Source organism: Copadichromis virginalis, linkage group LG18 (genome assembly GCF_057382275.1).
Source record: "Copadichromis virginalis isolate Kocher_CV1m ecotype Utaka linkage group LG18, C_Virginalis_male_GT1.1, whole genome shotgun sequence".
Lineage (NCBI taxonomy): Eukaryota > Metazoa > Chordata > Actinopteri > Cichliformes > Cichlidae > Copadichromis > Copadichromis virginalis.
Genome location: NC_140635.1, coordinates 35,437,487 through 35,440,657, shown reverse-complemented (window position 1 = coordinate 35,440,657; position 3,171 = coordinate 35,437,487). Strand labels below are relative to the sequence as shown.

The window sequence follows — 3,171 nt, the reverse complement described above, 5'->3', positions numbered from 1 at the left end:
TCGGAGGCACAGAGGAAGTGGAAAATCGGCTAAACAGAGGCTGAGAGAAACAACGTAACTGTCATTAAAAGAGGAAAAACGAAGGAAAGACGAGTTGTGCAGCTGAAGAAGAAACAAGCATACCTGCTCTGCTGCAGGTGCAGCGGGTCCTCCTCAGCCTGTGTGCGGCAGCTTTTAGCCACTCATGCTTCATATATACGCCAGCGTGTCGGCAGAGGGGGCGGCCGCAGAGAAGGCCGTGGGGACACATGTTCCTGGGATGCCGCTACCACGGGAAAATCTGTCCCGACAGCACCTGGCAGCACAGAGAGTATTGACTGCTTTCCCACCATACTGTTGCACGCCCGCGTGCGCTTTAAACACCTTCAGCTGTCTGTGGGTGTACAGTGCGCCTCATTAGCATTCATTTGCATATTTATGTCACAGCATTAGAGCGCTTTCTTCTTTCATTCACTCAATCACACTTTCAGGTCAAAGCGCGTCAGCTTCCAGCGGCCACTGCGCAATTCCACGGCAAGGAGGATGCTCCCCTCACCCATTCATCGACTAACACGCATGTGTGTATTTTAAAGATGTGTTATTGTTATCTGAGAGTTCCGAATTCACGGTGATTTTTAAAATCTGACGATAAAAAGTTTGGGCAAACAAGCAATAAAACTGCGACTGGTTGGATTGTTAACTGGTTCAAGAACGGACACATTTGTGCTGCTCTCTACAAAACACATCGTTAGTGTGATAATCCAAAGGCACAGCTCACAGAGCTCACACTTATGCGCAGCAAGCCGTTTTCAGTAAGACTGGCGCTAAACATTTACATTCAATAGTTTCATCTTCTGTGAACACAGAAATGTTTAACGCACACAGCAATAATAATAATAATAATAATAATAATAATAATAATAATAATAATAATAATAACAATAATAATAATAACAATAATAATAATAATAATAATAATAATAATAGTCTTCTTATCAGTTGGTTCTTTTATTTGAAGAGAGCATATAAATAGAAATCATTGTGGACCGATATAAAAATACATTTTGTCTTACAGTACATTTAAATTAAAACATATATTATCACCTGTGAAACAAAATAAATACATGATTGCCAGCTGCTTGAATTACAAAAATAAAATTATCAACATGATAAAACTATGTACAGCACTGAGGCCAGTATGTAAAACTGTAAAATCAGCTCACATGCTGCTCCTTTTCACATTAACAGACAATAGCGTGATACACTTTACAGTCGTCACATTTCCATGGCGCAAGGCTTGTGCTGCTGTTCAGGCCACCAGGTTGAAGGGAGGCTCGTTTTCGATGTCTGTGAGGCCCGGTTTACTGTGCAGTTTTCGGGGGTCCTCCGGTGTCCAGACTTTTGCTGTACGGATGATGTTCTGCTCCCGGAGCTGCTTTTCATCCGACCAAGACAGCGAGTGACCGGCCAGCGGAGGCAGGCCGTAGTCGGGGTCGCTTGGCGAGGGGGACCCTGGAGGGGGAAAAGCAAAAATTAATAAAATTTTCACAATTGTTTATTTTAATTTCCGCACCACTTTTTTGGCTTTGTTTTATTTTGCTTTTTTCGCACCATGACACCATAAATCTGACTCTGACGATTGTCTGATTCAAATTAGATGCGCCCACGAGTCTCTTATTACGCATAAAGGCAGGCTTGGTTCCATTACGACCACTGTAAAAACAAAGGCGCACTCACTTGTTCCTCTGTGGCAGATGATTACTTTCTTGGGCTGCGCGTGCATGTCGCTGCTGGAGTTTCTAATAGGAAGGTCAGACTGCACGAGCTCAGCCAGGAAGTTGATGTAGCCGATGGCCAGCCGCAGAGTGTCCACTTTAGAGAGTCTCTTCTCGTAGGGCAGAGTGGGGATGTGGGAGCGTAGGCCCTCGAACGCGTCATTGATGGACTGCATCCTCCGCCGCTCCCTGACGTTGGCCGCCTGCCTCAGCTGCTGCATCTCCATCTCAGACCTCATCCGCCTCCTGCGCTTCAGCAACGGCCCGCCGTGATGGCCCATCCGAGGAGACAGCTCCGGCGTGCTGTCTGCGCAGCCGTAGGAGAAGACGGAGGACGAAGAGGAGAAGGACAGGTTGCCGATGTCGTAGTCTCCATCGTGAGGCGGTGCTCTGCCGCTGCCGTCTTTGCTGTAATAGTCTTGAAAATTACCCGAGAGGAAGTCCACTTCGTCATCCAGAAAGTCATCCGTCTCCAAGTGTCCATCTCGAGAGGACTGGTCGGTGAAAAACTCGTCATCGTCGAAATAAGGAGGGGAGGAGAAAGAGTCGAGTCCAGAGAAAGGGTCCAGCACCCCATCCATGTTTGTTTTCTTCCTGCTGTTACTGCGGAAACAATCACACCCGTCTTTCCTTTGACACTGTGCTCGCGCTCTGCACTAGCTGAACTTTTAGCTGAAGAACAGGCACGCGAGGGTTCTTTATAGCGACATCCATAGTCGCGTGCCGTTTGCCAGGCGGGCCAACCAATCACAGCTCGGTCCGTGAGGCGCACCTCGAGATAGTCCCCCAAACCACGCCCCTTGTCCCCGCTGTCCGAGCTTGCTCTGACGTCTTAACTGAGCTCCACCAGCTGGACCGTGCTCAACAGCCCCACGCTGTCACCTGTGCACGACAAAGAACGTTTATACAGTGCAACGAAATCTTTTTTTTGGCACATGTTCCATGAACACTCCATTTGCTACAACATGTTTCATAAAATGCGCAAATTGACATCTTAAACCCGTCACAATTAAGCAGTTACAGAGAGAGGTGTCTCCATTCCTTAATTTGTTTGTTCGTTGTCTAATTAAAGAATCACAATTAGCAAAAATAAAAAATAAAATAAATAAAAACAAGTATTAGAAGATGATGAGCAACAGTCTGTACAATCCAACATTCATGAGCTCCGTGACTGGTTACTGTGCAACAGGCGCGCGCTGTGGTAACGCCACGAATGACAAAAAGATATCTAAATTATTATTATTATTATTATTATTATTATTATTATTATTATTATTATTATTATTATTATTATTATTATCCATCAATCAGTTTTTTTCCACTAACCTTATCAGGGTCGTGGGGAGGGTGGGGGGTAACCCCTGCACAGGTGGCCAGTCTATTGCAAGGCTAACACAGAGAAACAAACAACCTATTG

The 3,171-nt window shown here is 45.6% G+C and overlaps 1 protein-coding gene across 1 annotated transcript; it reads right to left on the bottom strand.

Moving 5' to 3' along the window:
- Positions 1 to 974: 974 nt before the first annotated feature.
- On the bottom strand, positions 975 to 2,411 carry ptf1a (pancreas associated transcription factor 1a). Its single transcript, XM_085439043.1, has 2 exons — positions 1,717 to 2,411; positions 975 to 1,491 (listed from the first exon to the last, which is right to left on the bottom strand). The coding sequence occupies exons 1-2, from the start codon at positions 2,333 to 2,335 to the stop codon at positions 1,289 to 1,291; spliced, it is 822 nt and encodes a 273-aa protein (XP_085295169.1). The 5' UTR covers positions 2,336 to 2,411; the 3' UTR covers positions 975 to 1,288.
- Between the last annotated feature and the right edge of the window lie 760 nt (positions 2,412 to 3,171).